The sequence below is a fragment of the Schistocerca gregaria genome, chromosome 1 (assembly GCF_023897955.1).
Source record: "Schistocerca gregaria isolate iqSchGreg1 chromosome 1, iqSchGreg1.2, whole genome shotgun sequence".
NCBI classification, from domain to species: domain Eukaryota; kingdom Metazoa; phylum Arthropoda; class Insecta; order Orthoptera; family Acrididae; genus Schistocerca; species Schistocerca gregaria.
Genome location: NC_064920.1, coordinates 1,083,713,978 through 1,083,734,898, shown reverse-complemented (window position 1 = coordinate 1,083,734,898; position 20,921 = coordinate 1,083,713,978). Strand labels below are relative to the sequence as shown.

The 20,921-nt window shown below is 44.4% G+C and overlaps 2 protein-coding genes across 2 annotated transcripts in view; one reads left to right on the top strand and one right to left on the bottom strand.

The window, feature by feature from the left end:
- LOC126281889 (uncharacterized) overlaps positions 1 to 20,921 on the top strand; it is a 1,790,734-nt gene that overhangs the window by 951,245 nt on the left and 818,568 nt on the right. The gene's annotated exons all lie outside the window — the stretch shown is intronic.
- The window catches only part of LOC126281897 (uncharacterized), a 49,188-nt gene that overhangs the window by 8,353 nt on the left and 19,914 nt on the right, over positions 1 to 20,921 (bottom strand). Inside the window, exons 2-3 of the mRNA XM_049981221.1 lie at positions 7,863 to 8,123; positions 3,609 to 3,811 (exon numbers count right to left, since the gene is read on the bottom strand). Of these exons, the coding sequence (XP_049837178.1) occupies positions 3,609 to 3,811; positions 7,863 to 8,112 (453 nt within the window). The 5' untranslated portion in view covers positions 8,113 to 8,123. The remainder of the gene's footprint in view (positions 1 to 3,608; positions 3,812 to 7,862; positions 8,124 to 20,921) is intronic.

Sequence of the window (20,921 nt, the reverse complement as noted above, 5' to 3'; positions counted from 1 at the left end):
TTTAATATGAATGCCTTTCGTGTCACCTTCTCTTCCTTGCTACTAACTGGTTGCCCCATAATTAACAAATATCGTCAGTACATTTCTACATTTCTGAAATGAGGTCTTGCCGTGACGGTATTTTTCTTTGTAAAACAGATGTCACCATTTGGAACTTTTCCAAGTGGAGAGAGATTGATATAATTCTTTTTTATTATTTTGGGTAACTGATCGTGACCTGTAAGTGCACAGAGCAATATTAGCGATCTCTCATTGCCACTGTGGTTTCTTGCGTTATTTTGCCTACAAGGCGTAATATTAAACAGACTATGTTGAGGTGGCAAGTGCGGCAGGCACCTTGCACTTTCTGCTGTCGAAGCCCAAAGCACTCACCCAAACGACATGCAGAAAGCACTGAATAGGCAACACACAACACATAATCATCTTTTACATGAACGTAGACAATCTAGACGGCAAGAAACCTTTACTTTCGTGGATACTGGTTTCGGTCAGTTACTGACCATCATCAGACATCAGACACGATGGTAAGTGCCGGCGGAGAAAGCAGCAGGCGTTACGAACTCCAGGAACGTCAGCTACTTTTATTATCTGTTATTAAATTCGTATGAATATTATAATGAGCCTTATGTTTTTAAAACAATTCGCACCTAGTATGGAAAGTATCCGTGCGTGACTGACAAATTTTTACTACTTATATGATTTTTGTTTAATGTACGGAATTGTCACGTACACTATCAGCTCATTTTTATAAAATTTTAGTTATTATTTTAACTAAACAGATGACAGGGAAGATTAAACTGAAGAAAAATAAAGTAAGTTTAAACTATGATATTTATTTTAAAGTTTATCAGTGTTCAATGAGGCGCACAACGTGAGAAGCCTGAAACATATCTGGTTCCTTATTTAATGTTAGGAAAACGTGACTTTCTAAGAACAGGAAACAAACAAAAATAGGAAACAGCGAATAGGAAACAAAGAATGGGAAACAGGGTGCAAACCACATTTAAAATTAACACGCAAAGGTCGTTGAAGGATACACAAAATAAAATTAACCACAACCAATCGATTCTATTTAAGACAAAGAAATCCGGCTCGTATCGTAGTCCTGTTCCTAATGGATAACCACAGACGTGTATAATAAGTTTATATAAAGGAAACGTGGTGCGATATACACACAATCTTAGCAAATGGTCTATGAAATCTTTCAAAAGGAATGTGACACAGGAAGAACTGCTCCTCGTACCGATTAATTACGTTTGAATACCCGAAGTATTATCCAAAAGAGTAGCAGAGGGCCAGTTTTGTTACTACACCACATGCTCCACGTGGTCAACTAGATTTACAGAAATGTGTAATTCGAGAAAAATTTGAATAATATAAAAAAATTAAATGCCAACACAAGTTACAAGAGAAACTTACGAACTGCGTTACGGACGCCATAGTATTGACCTGATGGATCAAACAATTTTACGAGCACGTGGTACTGGTACCACAAAGCACACACCACGTGGTTTGAACATGAAGAAAAATCAGTAATTTGAAAAATTTTATCGAGAGGAAAGCTTACAATCGCGCGCACATTCTCACTAAAGACCGATGATCTTAGTTCCAATTACGCCTAATCACCACGTGCTTCCACTTTCCTTTATTCGACTAGGGACAAAACAAGTACTGCAATACTTTCTGAAATTAACACTGAAATTGCACTGCGTCCCGATTTAAAATAATATAAAAATATTAAAGGTCTTTACATGGTTAGTCAGGCAGCAGTTAGAGTTGACGGTAAATTGAGTACATGGTTCAGAGTAGTTTCCGGGGTAAGACAAGGCTGCAACCTGTCTCCACTGTTGTTCATATTATATATGGATCATATGGTGAAAACAATAGACTGGCTGGGTGAGGTTAAGATAGGTGAACACAAAATAAGCAGTCTTGCATATGTGGATGACTTAGTTGTGATGGCAGATTCGATTGAAAGTTTGCAAAGCAATATTTCAGAGCTAGAAATGTAAGGACTATGGTATGAAGATTAGCACCTCGAAAACGAAAGAAATGTCAGTGGGAAAGAGATATAAAGGGATTGAGTGCCAAATAGGAGAAACAAAGTTAGAACAGGTGGACGGTTTCAAGTACTTAGGATGCATATTCTCACAGGATGGAAACATAGTGAAAGAACTGGAAGCGAGTCGTAGCAAAGCTAACGCAGTGAGTGCTCAGCTACGATCTACTCTCTTCTGCAAGAAGGAAGTCAGTACCAAGACTAAGTTATCTGTGCACCGTTCAATCTTTCGACCAACTTTGTTGTGTGGGAGCGAGAGATAAGGTTGAGGTTACAGATATGAAAGTAGCTAGGATGATTGCAGGTACTAGTAGATGGGAACAATGGCAGGAGGGTGTCCACAACGAGGAAGGCAAAGAAAAACTGGGAATGAAATCTATAGATGTAGCAGTCAGGGCGAACAGTCTTAGATGGTGGGGTCATGTTACACGCATGGGAGAAGCAAGATTACCCAAGAGACTCATGGGTTCAGCAGTAGAGGGTAGGAGGTGTCGGGGCAGACCAAGGAGAAGGTACCTGGATTCGGTTAAGAATGATTTTGAAGTATTAGGCTTAACATCAGAAGAGGCACCAATGTTAGCACGCCATAGGGAATCATGGAGGAATTTTATAAGGGGGGACTATGCTCCAGACTGAACGCTGAAAGGCATAATCAGTCTTAAATGATGATGATGATGATGACGATGATGATGAATATTTTCGATGTAGACTTGTAACAAAAGTGATTAATTTTTTAGTTAGGCTGAACTTAAGAATTCCATTGTCCTTCAGACTCACCAGACACGCGCTTACCCGGAGAAACTGGCCGCAGACTGACCAGCGTGGGCCCCTTCCGATGGTGTCCCACAGATACAATAGGAAGTGACCAGAGAGGCAGCTTCCTGTACCAACTTGACAAGGGACGTACAGGACCACACCAAGGAGACAAACCTCTTTGCCTTAGAAATCGTAGCTAACTACTCAGACGTTGATCACTCATTCATCTTTTCACACCAGAAGGGAAGGAGATGACAATATCTTAAGACGACATATACACTATGTAAAGGAGGCGGCTCTGTGTTCCATAAGAAATTTTATGATACGAATTACATATAAAAATGAGTTAGAAAGTGTCCTATGACAAGTGGTCGTGTTTATGGGTCAATATAACAAATTCCACTGCTCAGTTTCCTCCCGGATAAATTTAGAAATACCACAGTAAATTTAGAGGTGGAATGTATGACGTAAACAACAATAGGTCGAGGAAAATAGCATGAAAGGAATCTAACAGAGACGTTTTAATGTCTGATACCTGCTTGGAAGAATAAGTCGAGGGAGAGCGAAAAAACAGTGAATTTCATGTCTGCTGGAACGAATTGTAGTTGAAATTTGTTCTATCGTTCAAACAGGTACTGGTGAAAGAAGTACTTGTTTTTCCGTTTTATCTGGTGATGGTAGCGTAGCACATTAACGTTAAGCATCTCAGAAGGCCTTTAATGATGCCTTCCTGGAGACGTTTCTTGCTGTGGTAGAGACGGGAGCGCTAATGGGTATCTTTTCTGATAGTCACCTGAGAAAAACCGTCGACGGCTGCGATGTCGGCGGCCCTGTCGGGCGCCGGCTCAGGACGCAGCGGCAAAATAGTCTCCGAAGGCGCCGGAGGTGCGTCCTTGGTAGTGCTCTTAGTAGCCGCTGGAGGTGTGCTCGTCGTCGGCGGCGTCATCGTCTTCGTCGCAGCCTTTCCGGAAGACGGAAACACGAACGGCCAGTTACCTGAAAGGGGACACAGCGCCATTCAGTCGTGGATACTAATAGTAGTGTAGAGACTTATAACAGTCCATTTGTAAATGGAAACAGACAAAAAACAGTAATATTGACGCTGTCCTGCCACTTTTAACCAAAAAGTAATTGCTGGTACAACTGCGGATATACAAGGAAATATTACCGCGGATTGCCACAGATAACTAAAAGCTGATTTAGACCGGAGCGAATGTACGAGCCGTATTCGGAATGTAAGGTCCGATTAGTCGCAAAATGAAACCACTGTGAAAATCCGATGAAACTTTGCACAGACGTGTTGGGCAATGTCTGAAGTGTACCTGTCGATGGCTTCACGACGCTCTTTCAGTTCAGAGCGCAAAGTGATCATGTAGAAATGACTAAAACAACAGTGTCTCCCACTAGGTAGGCGGATCTGGTGAGAGATTTTGCCTGAAGCTATGCAGCCCACACAACATAAATGTCATGAGTTTCTTTCTTCAAGACGATTTTCAGCCGCACTCTGCAGGGGCAATGAAGACGCTCCTGCAGCGTTTTCGATGCGAAGTGTTTGATCGCCCAGAGGACAGCCCTTAATTTGCTCTCTCCGTTGCTCATCTCTGCTCACATGAACCCCTGGCTATGAAGACAACGTTTTGGAGCAAACAACGAAAGGCAGACAGGCGTAGAGAATTGGCGAAAATCACAGGCGGCTGCTTTCTGTGACAAAGGTACTGGAACGTTTGTACAACGCCACAACAAATGGCTAAGTCGGAGGGGCGACTATTTATAGAGGTAGTTGGAAGGTACGGCTAACTGTTGCGAATAAAAAATTGTTGATTTTCACTATGGTTACAATTTAACGACCAATCGGACCTTACTTTCCGTACAGCCCTCGTATGTAAAAGCTAGCGAACGAGCATTTGTACACAACTCACCACTGTTGACTACAATTCGCTTGTATCTGTAAACAAGTGTTTACACTAGGTGGGTTGGAGGAGACCACGGTATAACGGACATGGCATTCGAACGCTGCGTTGCTGCTTTTCTTCTGGCTTAACACTAGGCATCACTATACTCCTAGAGATACCATGTAAAGCTTTGACACTCACAGAGGAACATTTTGCATGGCGGACGCAGTGTTTTTGGTGAAGCAAAAAACATGGCATGAGAAAAGAAGAGGTGAGGTGTCTCAGTTCGTACATAAACGTGAAATACGTGGAAGTAGAGCATAAATCGCAACTCCAACTTTCCTTAGCATTATTCCAAACCTTTGCACACTAGCATTCCCTTGGCTCGTTATTACAGTCGAGAAAATTCAAAACCACAAGTTATGCCCCACTGAAAAGCAGACCTTCACAGTAGCGGCGTTGTACGTAATCACAGTAGTTGAACTTGTTTACCGTGAGACGGTGTGACGGTATTCCCAGTTGCACAAGCAGAGTTAACGGCTTCCCAGCGATTTTCTCATTTCTGGAGAGTTTTTGCCACCGTTCGTTGCACGATGGATTCCTCCAAATCAGCACAAGGAGCGGTTAGCCAATTTCTTCTAGCAGGAGCGAGCACGCTTCACAAATTTGTCGTAAGGTGAAAGAGGTGTATGGAGAGAACTGTCTTGCATGGTTCACAACATTCCTATGGTGTCAGCGTTATGAGGCCAGAAGTGTAGACGATATCATAAAGCTCCTTCAGAAATTTCCGGACCACCTGGAAAATCCTCCTTTTTCTATCTTTGTTTGGGCCTTGTCCCACGCCAACGCGGGGTCAGGCGTGTTATTACGGATTTGGCAGTGTTGGATGCAGAGGGTGGCCGAATGCCCTTCCTGCCGCCACTGTAACATCCTCCGTACAGCCCTGATACCTCCCCAGGTGATTCGCACATCTTCGGCCCCTGAAAACAGTCTCTAAAACGTCAAGAGGGTGACGCGGATGTCCAGGAAACCGCGGGCAACTAGATCCATCAGTAACTCTGGAGTTTGTACAACGAAGCCCTCCACTCACTTCCTACTTACTGGAATTGTTATTTTGATATTAAAATTTCTTAACATACAACTGAAATGTCATTTTCATTTGGGCACACCTAACAGAACATTAATTACCGACCAGCAACCTAACCAGAAGGAAGGCTAGTATTTACACTCTGGTCATTACCATCCTGAGACGTATACATTGGTGATGTTTTCCGATCTGAATAGCAGCTGGGTCTCAGATAGTTTCTGATGGCTGCAAAGCAGTTCAGTGATTTTATTAAGGTACATATAAGAAACATGTTGTGAATAAAATATAATTAAGGGAATGGCATAAGCTACTTAATAAACTGGTTTGTGTTAATAAAAACTGCTGTATAGGGGACTACATACCAGGTAAACTAATTTTACTTGTCATCAAAAATCCCTATGATAACAGTACAATATCAGCTACCACGAACATAAGCAACAAGAATAACCAGGTCTTTCATATTTTTTTTAGTTTTATTCCACATTTTCATCACTTTTAAATATAAAGCAAAGTGTATATATGTGTGTATGTCTGGGATCTCCTCTAAAACCCCTGGATCGACTTCAATCAAATTTGGCACAGAAATAGCAGGTCCCATGGTTATTAGCACTTACAACCTCCTAGCTCCAACAAAAGTGGAGATACTGCTTGACAGACATGCTGTGTGGGAGCAGTATCGGCCTGCCCAATCAATTTGCTTTGCAGGGCAATCTACATATGAGGGGCAAAGAAACAGTTTGCCAGTCCCTCACATGTAGGCTAGACTGTATGCATGACATGCATATTGTGTTGGAGTAGTATCACCCTGTTTCTGGTGGTGGTCAGTATGTCAGGGGCAAAGAAATGAATTTCAGGCCCCTGATTTGTACCCTTCCCTGTATGACATTCATGTTGTGAAGTAGTAGCGACCTGCTCTATTGAACTGTACTGCAGGGGCTACATGTGTCAAAGGGTGTTGCTGGGGACAGGTTGAGATGGACAGAGGATGTTATAAACAGAGTTAGGGGAAGGATAGAGAGAGGGGAGGAAGGGATTGCGTGAGGCAGGTAGGTGGGAAAGGGAAGAGAGGGAGGAGGATGTGGACAGAGGGAGAGGGAGGAAGATTAGGTGGGGAGAGGGGGAGTATGTTATGAAGAGCCAGATTGACAGGGGAGGAGGAGGTAGACAGAGGAGGGAAGATGTTGTGGACACACAGATGGAGGTAGAGAGCAAGAAGGTGGAAAGAGATGTGTTTGATATAAGTGTCAAATGCTTGATCAGTTGAAGTCGTGTGGAAAAGGTCAGTGTGTGTGTGTGTGTGTGTGTGTGTGTGTGTGTGTGTGTGTGTGTGTTGTGTACACATACTAGTTATTGTCTGGGAAGCTAGAACTGCAGGTGTAAGAACCACCTAGCTCCCATAGATATGGGACAGAGGTGAGCAGGTTTGGTAGCCCCTGACAGCTAAGCTGGACTATATACAGGTTTGTTGTGCGGATACTATTGTGATGCATTCCAGAGGCTATATGTGCGAATGGGTGTGGCTAAGTAGAGCAAAAGAGAAGGAGGAGGAGATGGATAAATTTAGGGGGAACAACAAAATAGAGTGAGAAAGGAGGCACAAAAAAATAGACAGAGAGGCAAAGGAGGAGATGAGCAGATAGAGGTGGACAGGGAGGGATGGGAACAGGTGATGTGTGCCATAGGCATAGGCAGGCAAAGCCACAGGTAAGAGGCTAGTTGGTATATATTTCTTCATATATTTTTTCTTTTGACATTTGTGCAATCGTATCTGCATTCTTCTATCAGTAACATGACATTCTCTAAACATCATCCCATCGATCACTCAACTCATGTCACGAGAGCAGAGAAAAGTTTTTATGACTGCTGGCGCCGAGGTGGTATGCTAAAAGCCCGACAGCGAGAGGAACACGAGTGAAAACTAGCAACTAACAGAGCATGACTAAACACAGTTCGCTCGCACTCCCGTATCATTTACACGAGACAGAATGCTAGCCTTTCTCGTGCTCGGTCCAGTCCAAGCGAGGCTTGAGCCAGTCCCCGTACTGGGTGGAGGAGGCAGTCCGCTCACCTGAGAAGGCCGCGGGCTTATCGTGGCTGCGGCCGTTGTTGCCGTGGGCGCCGACGCTGAGTCCGGGGCGGGAGGCGGCGTACCTGCCGCCGGGGATGAGGTTGGCGGCGGCGGGCGGCGGCTGCAGCAGCAACGCCAGTGGCCGCAGCGACGGCGGCGGGGGTGGCGAGGGCGGCGGGGGCGGCGTCGGCTGCCCGGCCACCAGACCGGCGGACAGTGCCGTCAGCCATAGCAGCGTCAGCGGCGCCATTGTTACAAGACCTGCAACAGCGGCGGCCGTCTTCTCTCAGAAATCCGGCAAGTCTTCACACTGGGTGGAATCATATAGGGCCTACGTCGCTAAAGGATCCCACCTTCTCTCGTAGAACTTTCCCTTATGGTTGTAACTCAAAAGTCCTTGTATCGCATAGTAAAATACTGATTTTGGTATGTATCAGATATTACAGTACTATTTTGTATAGTAATGGGCTTTGTATCGTATACTAAAATACTGTTTGGCCGTGTATCGGATACTACAATACTGCTTTGTACGTTGAAACGTCGGCAAATAAAACACACAGATGAAAAAATACACATCAGACTACCATCTTTGATGTTTAAGGTTATGAAGTCTTATAATGTTCACTTTACTTGTCACTTATTGATAATGGCAAGAAAGATAGCTGATGAGTAGTAATTACACAGGAGGTAATGAAATTAACTGATGAAAGGAGAAAATATACAAATGCAGCAAATGAAGCAGGCAAAAGAAAACCAAAAGACTAAAAAACGAGATCGACAGTAAGTGCAAAATGGCTTGGGGGCAATGGTTATAGGACAAATGTAAAGATTTAGGAGTATATCTGACTGGGAGAAAGATAGACACCGTCTCAAAAAAAATTAAGGAGGCTTTTGGAGAAAAGAAAAGCAGTTGTATGACTATCGAAAGCTCATATGGGAAAACCAGTCCTAAGAAATGAAGGTAAAGCTGAAAAGTGGAAGGAGTAATAGTCGGTCTGTACATTCAACTTCCAGGCAATACTGTAGGAATGGTAGAGGACGTAGATGAAGACGAGATGGGAAATACGATACTACGAGAAGAGTCTGACAGAGCACTGAAAGACCCGTGGAGACAAGGCCCCAGGAGTAGACGACATTCTGTCAGACCTACAGATAGTCTTGGGAGGTGTCATTCAAGTTTTCGCCCTTCTCCTTCCTATTGTAAAACACCCCAGGAATTTTAATAGAAGGAGGAGGGCGTGAAATTGAATGACATCTGGATTCCGGTGCTCCAGAAAATGTATGCCAGTCTTCCACAACGAGGTGATAGCAACAGCGGACGATGGCCAATTACGAATTCAAAACATGTGACGTCATGCCACTGTGCGGATGCACTCGGAAGCAGAATTTTCCTGTAGGCAGCCAGGGTGTCAGTCTGGCATTCAAAGTAGCTATGATCCCCCTTTGAAAATGCCTTCTGCAGATGGGGACGAAACGTTGGGTTTTAACGTATAATCCATTCGACCACGGCATAATATCCTGAAACATTTTTATTCTGACTTATTTTAACTTCACAGCCTTTTCGCGAGACATTATCACATTTATCTGTTGTAATCTCATCAAAATGTTCGAAGTCGACTGAAAAATTTCACAAACATACGGAAGACTGTAAAGGATGACTGGATAGCTCTATTATATCCATAGTTATGCAGTATAAACCTTGCAAACGAGATTGAATCCCAGTCCGGAAGAAATTTAGGTGATATTGCATGGTTCGTTAACTGAGAAAAAATTCTATCTGGTCATGATTTATTACATCGCAAACCATCCACTACTAGAACAAGGAAAGGGGAAATGGCAGCAGTACACCAAGTACCCTGTTACAGACACCAGACGAGAAAGAGAGTTAATATTGCATTGCTATCCAATTATGAGGTACTTTGGACTTTTCAAGTTTCTGTCTCATCAGCGCGTTAGTTTAAAATCAATTGCAAAATTTGCATCCAACAGATAGGAAAGAGACCGGGTTAATAAAAATTTAGTAAAATAAGTTATATATGCAAGATTTGGCCAAAACTGCTTCAGTTGTCCCTGACCTTCTATATTACCCGTTTTTCACCCCAAACCGTTCGTGTGCTAGGGAGGTCTCAGTGACACAATAATATATTTTTTTTCCAGGTTGCAGGTGATACGTGAGCTCAGTTTGGTAGAAACTAGTTTAAGTTCGCCCATAACCGACGGGCGAACGAGTTGTTGCAGCCTTTTTCTATAGCAAGTAATTTAAGCACATTGTGCCTGTAGTATCTGTGAAAAAATCGGCTAAGCACAACCATTGTGCAGGAAGTCCACTTGGACAGGCGGTGTTCCGTGTTAACGTTTCCTTGCCAGCACTTTTTCACCAACACCCCTTCACCTATTGCATGTAGGTGGTTTTTACCTCCACATAATCGCGCTCTACATTTTCATCTATACCTACATACATACTCCGCAAGGTGTCGTACAGTGCGTGGCGAAGGATACCCTGTACCAATGATAGTGATTTGCTTTCCTCTTCTACTCACAAACAGAGTGACGGAAAAAACGACTATCTATACTCCTGCGTACAAGCCTTAACCTCCTAATCTTATTCTCGTAGTCCTTACGTGAAATCTACTTTGCCGGCAATACAGTCGTTCTATACTCAGCCTCAATTTTTTCCAGTAGCGCTCCCGGGAAAGAACATCGCCTGAAATCCAGATTCCCATTTGAGTACACGAACCATCTCCAAAACAAATGGTTCAAATGGCTCTAAGCACATCTGAGGTCATCAGTCCCCTAGACTTAGAAGTACTTAAACCTAAGGACCTAAAGGCATTACACACATCCATGCACGAGGCAGGATTCGAACCGTGGCAGCAGCGCAGTTCCGGACTGAAGCGCCTAGAACCGATCTACCACAGCGGACGGCGAAGCATCTCCGCAACACTTCTAGTTCTTCGGACCTACCGGTAACAAATCTGTGGTACATCTGTAAAGGAGACCGCGTATAGGACCCTAGTTTACTGGTAATAACGAAAGAAACCTCGGAATTTCTCTGACGCGGTATAGCTTTAAAAATAGTAAAGTTTTACAGGCTGGTTGCACAGCTTAATGGTTGGGTTGCTGGCACGACAGCTCAGCGTGTTCGGCAAGAGGGTTGGCTGCCCTCTGCAATAAAAGTGAGTGACGGGATCAACGATGAAGTTCAACAGGTGTCATGAGACATCCGCCCCGAACAAATGCAATGAACAAAACGAAATTTAAAAAAAAGATGGTTAAGGTACGGACCTTCCATGCAAAAACTTTTCGGTTTGAACCTCGTCAGGTACATCGAATATTTTTATTTTTAAATCTTTATAGAAATGATCTTGATCATTATTTTTATGCAATTAATTGATTTAAATATAACCTTTTTACTTTTAAATCTTTATCGAAATGAATTTGATTTCAACACCGTATTAGTTATCGAATGAAATACGTTATTTCCTCTCGTTTTCCTACGTGAAAGTCTTTTTGGATTTGGAATCCTTGTTCATGTCATTTTGATTATTGTTATTTATTAACCCTGATTTAATTGCTTCCATGTCATTGTATTAATTATTTATATTTCTCATTTTGCTCGAATTTCATTTTACTCATAATCCCAGCTCTCATTTAAATCATCATACGCGTTATTTTGTTCATAGCGCAAGAAACATTTGTGTTTGAAATGTTGGTATAACGACTGCCATCGAAAAAATGTACATCTTCTAACGAAAAATATAATCTTGACACCACAGCAAAGTCAAGAGAAACAGATTACACTACTGGCCGCCATTTAAATTGCTACACCACGAAGATCACGTGCTACAGACGCGAAATTTAATCGACATGAAGAAGATGCTGTGATATGCAAATGATTAGCTCTTCAGAGCATTCACACAAGCTTGCCGCAGCTGGCGACAACTACAACGTGCTGACATGGAAAGTTTCCAACCGATTACTCATCAACAGCAGTTGACCGGCGTTGCCTGGTGAAACGTAGTTGTGATGCCTCGTGTAAGGAGGAAAAATGCGTACCACCACGTTTCCGATTTTGATAAAGGTCGGATTGTAGCCTATCGAGACTGCGGGATTTATCATATCGCGACATTGCTGCTCGCGTTGGTCGAGATCCAACAACTGTTAGCAGAATATGGAATCGGTGGGTTCACGGAACGCCGTGCTGGATCCCAACGGCCTCGTATCACTAGCAGTCGAGATGACAGGCATCTCATCCGCATGGCTGTAGCGGATCGTGTAGCCACGTCTCGATTCCTGAGTCAACAAATTTGGAATTTTGCAAGACATTAACCATCTGCACGAACAGTTCGGCGACGTTTACAGCAGCATGGACTATCAGTTTGGAGACCATGGTTGCGGTTACGCTTGACGCTGCATCACAGACAGGAGCGCCTGCGATGGTGTACTCAACGACGAACCTAGGTACACGAATGGTAAAACGTCATTTTTTCGGATGAATCCAGGTTCTCTTTACAGCATTATGATGGTCGCATCCGTGTTTGGCGACATCGTGGTAAACGCACATTGGAAGCGTCTATTCGTCAGCGCAATACTCCGTCAGCGCAATCACCCGGCGTGATGGTACTGGGTGCCACTGGTTACACGTCTCAGTCACCTGTTATTCGCACTGACGGCACTTTGAACAGTGAACGTTACATTTCAGATGTGTTACGACCCGTGGCTCTGCCCTTCATTCGATCCCTGCTAAACCCTACATTTCAGCAGGATAATGCACGACCGCATGTTGCAGGTCCTGTAGGGGCCTTTCTGGATACAGAAAATGTTCGACTGGTGCCCTGGTCAACACATTCTCCAGATCTCTCACCAATTGAAAACGTCCGGTCAATGGCGGCCGAGCAACTGGCTCGTCACAATACGCCAGTCACTACTCTTGATGAACTGTGGTATCGTGTTGAAGCTGCATGGACAGCTGTACCTGTACATGCCATCCAAACTCCGTATGACTCAATGCCCAGGTGTATCAAGGCCGTTATTACGGTCAGAGGTGGTTGTTGTGGGTACTGATTTCTCAGGTTATGTGCATCCAAATTGCCTGAAAATGTAGTCACATGTCAGTTCTAGTATAATATATTTGTCCAATGAATACCCGTTTATCATCTGCATTTCTTCTTGATGTAGCAATTGTAATGGCCAGTAGTGTAAGTTAAAGAAACGACTCTTTCCAAACAACAACACGACACAACCAACTCAGTACATAATTTTGTCGGAATATAGCTTTCGAAATGAAATCTGGTGTGCGATGCTCGCTGTCTTAGCTCGACCTCGCCGGCAAGAGATCGCTCATTGCGACCACTGTGTTGTCTGCGCCTCGGACCGGCTGTCACACTGCGCAGTTCAGTTCGCCTTTTGGTGTAGCCCTCACAGACGCGACGGTAGACCAGTTGGGCGCGCGACGCCATAAAAAGCTACTGCGAGGTCGCAGACCCGACCATTCCCCCCCCCCCCCCCCCCCCCCCCCTCCCGGCCAGAGCAACACAGTAAAATTCGGCGCCACTGTAAAATTCGGCGCCCGCCGCCCTTCACGAGACACGGAGCTAGCGAGGCCGCTCCAGTTTTACTATCGTCCCACACTTTGACGGCAAGTGGCTGCCGAGCAGAAGGAACGCCACGCGCGGAGCTCTCCTTTCGTCATCCACGGCTTCCCGCACAGCGTATCAGACGCGACGGGAAGTGAGTGTCTTCGCTACCGCCCGAGAAGCTTTGAAAGAGCAACAAATCAAGGTGAAACTGAAAAGAAACCAAAAGCCAAAATTATCGTAAGAGAGGCCTTGCGGGAAGCGTTCAACGAATTCGAAAACAAACTCCTATGTACCGAATTGATAAAAAATGCTAAGAAGTTTTCGTCTTATGTTAAGTCAGTAACCGTACCGAACCATCTCTCAAGACAGTCAGTAATCATAATGGCATTGAAACGGGGGATGACACACTAAAGGCAAAACTAATAAACGTCATTTCCCAAAGCTGTTTTACAAAGGAAGATCGCACAATTCCTCCTTTAAAAAGTCACACGAACGACAAAATGACATATATTTATCAATGAAATTCGCCAACATCCATGTAATTGAGGTATTATTTCATTTTATTTTGACGACCAGTTTAGGCATTCCACTATGTCATCTTCAGGCCCCGTACGCATCTCTCAGAAATAAACGATGTTGTCATACAGCGCCACATATTCCCGGATTTCGTGAATTCTAAACCGTACCCCAAGTGCTTCATTCGAAGACTAGATTGCAATCAAGTCATCCAGAAATATATGGCACTGTATGACAATATCGTGTATGTTTGAGAGATGCACGTGGGCCCTGAAGATAGCAATAGAGGAAAGCCGAAACTGGTAGAAAATACATCTACGTGATTACTCTGCTATTCACAATAAAGTGCCTGACAGTGTTCAATGAACCACCTTCAAGCTGTCTCTCTACCGTTCCACTCTCGAATGGCGATCGGGTAAAACGAGCTCGTAAATTTGCGAGGTGCCGGGGTGGAGAACAGTTTGTACCTCTTTAATTCAGACGAATTTCACATGAGAAGTGGACATGCAGTCGACCCCTCCTTACATACCACCTAATTGGTTATTTGCGCAACGGTAACGGAAGAAAATTATGGTGGACTCTGCTAGTTGGTAAAATAAAGAGTGCACACTCACAATAATTTAATAAAAATCGTAATCTACTCAGAAAAAAAGGAGAGCTTTACCGTAATAAAGAACAGGAAATGTTGTTGTTGTGGTCTTCAGTCATGAGACTGGTTTGATGCAGCTCTACATGCTACTCTATCCTGTGCAAGATTCTTCATCTCCCAGTACCTACTGCAGCCTGCATCCTTCTGAATTCTATTCAATACCTCCTCTTTAGTTATGTGATCTATCCACTTAATCAACAGCATTCTTCTGTAGCACCACATTTCGAAAGTTTCTATTCTCTTCTTGTCTAAGCTATTTATCGTCCACGTTTCACTTCCATACATGGCTACACTCCATACAAATACTTTCAGAAACGACTTCCTGACACTTAAATCTATGTTGGACATTAACAAATTTCTCTTCTTCAGAAATGCTTTCCTTGCCATTGCTAGCCTACATTTTATACCCTCTCTACTTCTACCATCATCAGTTATTTTGCTCCCCGAATAGCAAAACTCCTTTACTACTTTAAGGGTCTCATATTCTAATCTAATTACCTCAGCATCGCCAGACTTAACTCGACTACATTCCATTATCCTCGTTTTGCTTTTGTTCACGTTCATCTTATACCCTCATTTCAAAACACTGTCCGTTCCGTTCAACTGCTTTTCCAAGTCCTTTGCTGTCTCTGACAGAATTACAATGTCATCGGCGAACCTCAAAGTTTTTATTTCTTCTCCATGGACTTTAATACCTACTCCGGATTTTTCTTTTGTTTCCTTCACTGCTTGTTCAATATACAGATTGAATAACATCGGGGAGAGGCTACAACCCTGTCTCACTCCCTTCCCAACCACTGCTTCCCTTTCATGTCCCTCGACTCTTATAACTGCGATCTGCTTTCTGTACAAATTGTAATTAGCCTTTCGCTCTCTGTATTTTACCCCTGCCACCTTCAGAATTTGAAAGACAGTATTCCAGTCACCATTGTCAAAAGCTTTCTCTAAGTCTACAGGAAATGGGATTCTGCGTATATCTACGAAATGACATGCGGATTAAACATTACAATGAGATTTATTGCACATCATAACATAAATGTACATGATTATCGACACAAACAGTGGGTTAAAGGACAGGGTATACTGAAATATTATGAGAATAAGAGTTGGCTCGAGAACAAGGTGCTCCTACTCTCTGTGACGCGATAGAATGACGATAATGACTGGAGGTCCCAATGAATCAAATATTAATCCCCCGACTATATAGCAGTATCGCAATTAGTAGTGAGAGCTCAAATGTGATCACATGGAGAAACAAGCAACGTGGACTTGTGGCAAAGCGAGCGCGCTTGCTGCTGAGGGATTCAGTATAAAATTAATAAGGTCCTGCAATGAAGGAGCCGCAAAATACTGTACCAGTACAGAAATCTGCAGCACGTCGTCTGTAGGCAGCGTCCTGATGCTGTAGGCGCCGACTTCCGCCGTGCAGCGACTCTGTGTCAACCCCTGGCCACCGTTCCCTCCAATTTCAATCAGGGCTTTATGACGTCAACTAGCCCCAGTTTAAGTTGACCAATCATGCCTCTGCTATTCAGCTGAGGACACTGATTGGCTACGAAAACAACCTGCCTAGACCACCGGCCATCCGGTTGCAGACAGTCGCACTCAGCAAGGCACAGTCCACAAGTTATCTCCAAATCAAGAGGACAATGCAGTCAGTCGGTGCCAGAAATCTTAGTTCCAGAGGCGCCGGAACGGTAAACACATAAACTGCTGCGACAACCAGACGTCACGCAGGTCGTTTCGCCGTGCATACAATAGGCGAAACTCGACCGACGTAAGTCGTTCCGCCAGGCGCTTAAGCCTATTGAACGAACCCCTCAGAATTGAGGGAAGTGCAGCCCCCGACCGGAAACGCAGTGAGCGGCGTCCCCCAATGCTCGCCTCGCACAGGCCACCCAGGGAAGTAAAACAACATGTTTAGGAATCGAGTGATAAGTATTTTTTGAGCTCTCAGTACAAATACTCGCATTACAATAGCGTTATTCGGTCTATTACTACCGTGCTATGACATAGAACATTAATAAAATTGATGAAAATGAGTGGCGACATGCACAAAAGGGCACGGAACCTCTCAAATTTTTCTGTGCAAACCCTGATTTCTCTTATTTTATCGTGATGATCATTTCTCCCTAAGTAGGTGTGTGCCAACAGAATGTTTTCGTAATCGGAGTAGAAAAATGGTGATTGAAATTTCATAAGATAAAATAAAATAACATGTCAATTACACGGCTTTTGGCGAATTTCATTGATAATTAGTTGACCAGCTGATGACCTCTGTCCATGATGGATCAACAGAGACTAAATGACAGATAAATCAGCAAGGGATAGAAAAGCAACCGAGATCGCTCATAGAGAAACGCCCGGTGTACCAGACGGGATACCATATCGATTATGGACAAAGCTTGTGAAAGAACTTGTCCCTCTTCTAGCAGCGAATTACTTGAGTCTCTGGAGGAGCGTAACTTTCCTAATGGTCCGAAAACAGTACGGGTCATCCCAGTTTTCAAGAAGGGTTGTTGAAAAAATGGCTCTGAGCACTATGGGACTCAACAGCCGAGGTCATCAGTCCCCTAGAACTTACAACTACTTAAACCTAACTAACCTAAGGACATCACACACATTCATGCCCGAGGCAGGATTCGAACCTGCGACCGTAGCGATCACGCGGTTCCGGACTGAAGTGCCAAGAACCGCACGGCCACCGCGGCCGACAGGGTTGCTGAACAGATGCACAAAACTGCAGATCTACATTTTTGATGTCGGTCTTGCGTTGGGTTGTTTGAGGAAGGAGACCAGGCAGCGAGGTCATCGGTCTCATCGGATTAGTGAAGGACGGGGAAGGAAGTCGGCCGTGCCCTTTCAAAGGAAACACGCCGGCACTTGTCTGGAGCCATTTAGGGAAATCACGAAAAACCTAAATCAGGATGGCCGGACGCGGGATTGAACCGTCGTCCTCCCGAAAGCGAGTGCAGCGTGTTAGCCACTGCGTCACCTCGCTCGGTTGCTGTCGGTCTGCTGTAGAATTTTGGGACACGTTTCATTCCATTTTGTGGGGACATCCGTGGCGAAAGGCACCATGAGCGACTCGCGAGGACGCAACACAGACAACGCTGGGCTGGCAGATCTGCTCCTCGCACAGTGTGTAACTAGCAGCTCTCGCCTGGGGCTAATTAAAGACGGTAGTATTTATTGCTGCCTGCCTGTCCGTCTGTCTGCTGTAAAAAGTGGCGTGCGTCAGCAGCGGTCGACGCGGCCGGAGGAAATTAATCCCAGCCTGGCCCCGGCTGTGGTGTGGCGTGGCCTCTGGTCGCTGTATATTGCGCTCGCGACCGCCTGACGCCTGTAATGGGCGGGGCGGGCCACGCGGCTGTACGTCAGCGCGTCGCCGCCAGATGTCGCCGCCGGGCCACGCCCCCTCTCTGTGACGTAGCCACGCTGTAGCTCAGCCAGCCTAGGACGAGACAAGATATTGCCACTTCGAGCGACGTGAAAGTGACGTGTCACTCGATGCGACCGTGAAAGTCGACTGCAGTTGACAAATGAACGACTTCGGAGACGCCATATTGGATTTCGTGGTATTTCGTTATTTCTGCATCAAACTTGCATTTACGGTAGTAGACCGTTTCCAGCCAACAGTGCATTGAAGATTTATCACAAGCACGTTACTCTTAGTATGCGACCGTGAAAGTCGACTGTAGTTGACAAATGAAAGACTTCGGAGACGCCATATTGGATTCGTGGTATTTCGTTATTTCTGCATCAAACTTGAATTTACAGTAGTAGACCGTTTCCAGCCAACAGCGCATTGAAGATTTATCACAAGCACGTTACTCTTAGTATGCGACCGTGAAAGTCGACTGCAGTTGACAAATGAACGACTTCGGAGACGCCATATTGGATTTCGTGGTATTTCGTTATTTCTGCATCAAACTTGCATTTACGGTAGTAGACCGTTTCCAGCCAACAGTGCATTGAAGATTTATCACAAGCACGTTACTCTTAGTATGCGACCGTGAAAGTCGACTGTAGTTGACAAATGAAAGACTTCGGAGACGCCATATTGGATTCGTGGTATTTCGTTATTTCTGCATCAAACTTGAATTTACAGTAGTAGACCGTTTCCAGCCAACAGCGCATTGAAGATTTATCACAAGCACGTTACTCTTAGTATGCGACCGTGAAAGTCGACTGCAGTTGACAAATGAAAGACTTCGGAGACGCCCTATTGGATTTCGTGGTATTTCGTTATTTCTGCATCAAACTTGCATGTACGGTAGTAGACCGTTTCCAGCCAACAGTGCATTGAAGATTTATCACAAGCACGTTACTCTTAGTATCTTTGAAAAATAAATGTTCTGTTGGAGTAGACGACATCTCTAACAAGTTATTAAAACAGTGTGGAGCAATTTCAGCTGATGTTTTGAGTCACATATGTAATGCATCACTGACTCAGGATATTTTTCCAGACAGGTTAAAATATGTCATTGTTAGACCTCAAAATGGGGGAAACCACAGAGGTCAATAATTACCGGCCACTATCCTTGCTTACAGCATTTTCAAAAATCTTTAAGAAAGTAATGTAGCCATCTTAACAGTAATGGGATACTTAGTAAATCACAGTTCAGTTTTCAGAAATGCTGTTACACTGAGACAGCAATATACAATTTCACTGTCCACACAATAGAGTCTTTAAGTAGTAAAATGTCAGTAGCAGGAATATTCTGTGACTTATCCAAAGCATTTGATTGTGTGAACCATGACATTACGTTAGAGAAATTACAATTCCACGGTATAAACGGAACAGCATATGAGTGGTTTAAGTCATATCTACAGAACAGGAAGCGAAAAGTCGCTTTATATGCTTCAAGTGATTCAAAGGAATTTGCCACTTCATCTAACTGGTGCGAAATTAGGTGTTCCACAAGGTTCGATCATGGGTCCCCTCCTGTTCTTGATACATGTGAATGACCTGCCTTCTTATGTGAAACAAGATGCTGAACTGACACTGTTTGCTGATGATACAAGCATAATTATTAATCCAGTAAAAGAAATTCCGATAGAAAATGATACAAATGAGGTCTTTGGAAAAGTTATTAATTGGTTTTCTGCGAATGGGCTTGCTCTGAACTTTGAAAAAACACCATCCAATTTTCTGCTGCAAAAAGTATAATTCCTTCAATAAACATAACACATCAAAAGAAGTCAGTAGCCACGTTAGAGCATACTGAGTTTTTGGGTGTACATATACACTCCTGGAAATGGAAAAAAGAACACATTGACACCGGTGTGTCAGACCCACCATACTTGCTCCGGACACTGCGAGAGGGCTGTACAAGCAATGATCACACGCGCGGCACAGCGGACACACCAGGAACCGCGGTGTTGGCCGTCGAATGGCGCTAGCTGCGCAGCATTTGTGCACCGCCGCCGTCAGTGTCAGCCAGTTTGCCGTGGCATACGGAGCTCCATCGCAGTCTTTAACACTGGTAGCGTGCCCAGAATATTATTCCGTATGACATCAGATAGTGGAAGTATGCAAAGTATGTTAGCTTACTAATTTCTCTATCCTCAAAATTGCCAATTATTCTGACTGCAAAAGTTGCTGAACCTAGTCCCTTTAGGAGATCCAAAATATGACTTTTCCAATTAAGATTCTCATCTACACTCCTGGAAATTGAAATAAGAACACCGTGAATTCATTGTCCCAGGAAGGGGAAACTTTATTGACACATTCCTGGGGTCAGATACATCACATGATCACACTGGCAGAACCACAGGCACATAGACACAGACAACAGAGCATGCACAATGTCGGCAGTAGTACAGTGTATATCCACCTTTCGCAGCAATGCAGGCTGCTATTCTCCCATGGAGACGATCGTAGAGATGCTGCATGTAGTCCTGTGGAACGGCTTGCCATGCCATTTCCACCTGGCGCCTCAGTTGGACCAGCGTTCGTGCTGGACGTGCAGACCGCGTGAGACGACGCTTCATCCAGTCCCAAACATGCTCAATGGGGGACAGATCCGGAGATCTTGCTGGCCAGGGTAGTTGACTTACACCTTCTAGAGCACATTGGGTGGCACGGGATACATGCGGACGTGCATTGTCCTGTTGGAACAGCAAGTTCCCTTGCCGGTCTAGGAATGGTAGAACGATGGGTTCGATGACGGTTTGGATGTACCGTGCACTATTCAATGTCCTCTCGACGATCACCAGAGGTGTACGGCCAGTGTAGGAGATCGCTCCCCACACCATGATGCCGGGTGTTGGCCCTGTGTGCCTCGGTCGTATGCAGTCCTGATTGTGGCG